This window comes from Gavialis gangeticus, unplaced genomic scaffold (assembly GCF_001723915.1).
Source record: "Gavialis gangeticus isolate Ggan-Ray unplaced genomic scaffold, GavGan_comp1, whole genome shotgun sequence".
Lineage (NCBI taxonomy): Eukaryota > Metazoa > Chordata > Crocodylia > Gavialidae > Gavialis > Gavialis gangeticus.
In genome coordinates, this window is record NW_017729025.1 from 94,347,987 (window position 1) to 94,349,847 (window position 1,861).

Below are 1,861 nucleotides of genomic sequence, written 5' to 3' on the forward strand. Positions count from 1 at the left end.
GGCTACAGGGAAAGCTACAGCCACCCCAAAATTAGCTGTAGCCACTCCATAGCCTTCCACTCCTGGCACCACTGCCACCCACCCCAGCCCGGCCTGCCCTGGGCACAGTCCCGGCCCAGTTCTCCCACTGGGAAGAGGCTGGAGCAGGCCCTGGCCCCAGCCCAGTGGGCAGCCCATCCTATCCTGTGCAGAAATCCAAGGGACACATGGCCCCCATGCCTCCCCCAGATGTGCGCACAGTGGTGGGAGCTGCCCCCCTTCCCTGCGCCTCCATTCCACACCCCAACCCAGCTGGGCAGCGCCTGCTCCTGCCGCACTCCCTCCCTCACCAAGGGGGCCTTGATCTGCCCCCCCACCAAGGCCCTTCCCTCCCCCACTCCCCTTCCACTCCACAGACTTACCAGCCAGACCCTACTCTCCAAACTGCCAGGCTGTGTCAGCAATCAGATCTGTATCAGCCAATATAGCTGGTTAACAATTGGCAATTGGTATCAGCCAAAAAAATCTTTATTGGTACACCCCTACTGCCAATGGACTTGAGAGTATCTGAATTACCAGGGTGACAGCCTGGGACAGAGTATGCTCAAGGGTTGTGGCACCACACACGGTGTTCAGAACAACCGAGTTCTGCCTGCTCAATTGACGGGAGCTTTGAAACAACTGAGTTCTGCTCAAGTGATAGGATTTGGCACTGATTTGGCTAGTTTGACCTGGAACATGAACTTAATTAATAAAAAACTTCCCAAGAGTGACTTGGGTTTTGCGTATGCTACCTCAACGAGCTGCCTCAAAAGTTATTGGACATTTTGAACACTTTTACTACTGTTGAATGTATATCATATGAGGGTTGAAATGACGGTACAAATAAAGTAATGCCCACACACCCACAGTGTGCCAACTCTGTTTGAATCTATTCTGTGAGGTTTCACGTAAAGACTTTAATTACAGCACACAGATTTACATCAGGGAGGCAAATGCACATTACTGTTACATTTTAAAAACCCACTGGACTACTGTATAAAATCGGATTTAACATTTATTTTAACGAGTGCCCCATCATTTACCCCCTGGGCGACTCCCAGCAGTCTCCTGGAGATTCATAGATAATTCCTGGGACCCAGGGCAATCCTGGAGAGGTGGCACTGGCACCCTACACACGCAGCTACACTGAGGGGTGCTCACCCGCTGCGGCGGGCACCCCGATGGGCAGTGCCGCGGCCGCACCCGGCCCGGATCCAGCAGCACAATGGAAGAGGCCAGGCCGAGGCAGCTCCCCCGACCTCAGCCGTACTCACTCACCGGCCAGGCCGCCCCGCAGGCGCTCGGGGAGGCCGCGCAGCTGCCCATGCAGCTCCCGGAAGATCTCGTGTAGCCGCTCCAGGTGCTCGGAGGAGCCCGGGCCCCGCACTGCCATGACGACTGTGACAAAAACGACCCTAGCCCCACCGCCCGCTCCGCGCCGCTACTTCCGGGATGCGTGAGGAGGGGCCTCCCGCTGTCTCGCGAAGGGGGTGCCCTAATCGGCGCCTGACCAGAAAAAAAAAAGAAGGGAAAAAAAGCTCCGTCCGGAGCGAGCTGTGCGGCGCGCAGGGCCGGCTCCAACTGTCTGCCGAGGAAGGGTCGGGCGGAGATATTCGGGAAGTCCAACTTTGCTCCCGAGGGTGACTAACGGATCAAGCGCGCAGTTACGCCCCCTTTGAGGGGAGTATTAGGACCCCGGGCCGCGCAGAGCATACTGGGAATTGTAGGCCGGCGCAGGGAGAATCATAAGGTTGTCACGGTAGTGCAGGGCTGGTGCGGGGGCGGGGTGTGGAGGGGTTCTATGCGCATGCGCTCAGACAACCCCAGCGAGGCGTATGTC

General features: G+C 57.2%; 1 protein-coding gene across 1 annotated transcript in view; it reads right to left on the minus strand.

The window, feature by feature from the left end:
• Positions 1-1,472, minus strand: part of VTI1B (vesicle transport through interaction with t-SNAREs 1B) — a 28,711-nt gene extending 27,239 nt beyond the window's left edge. Inside the window, exon 1 of the mRNA XM_019519195.1 lies at positions 1,300-1,472. Coding sequence (XP_019374740.1) covers positions 1,300-1,414 — 115 coding nt within the window. The 5' untranslated portion in view covers positions 1,415-1,472. The remainder of the gene's footprint in view (positions 1-1,299) is intronic.
• Between the last annotated feature and the right edge of the window lie 389 nt (positions 1,473-1,861).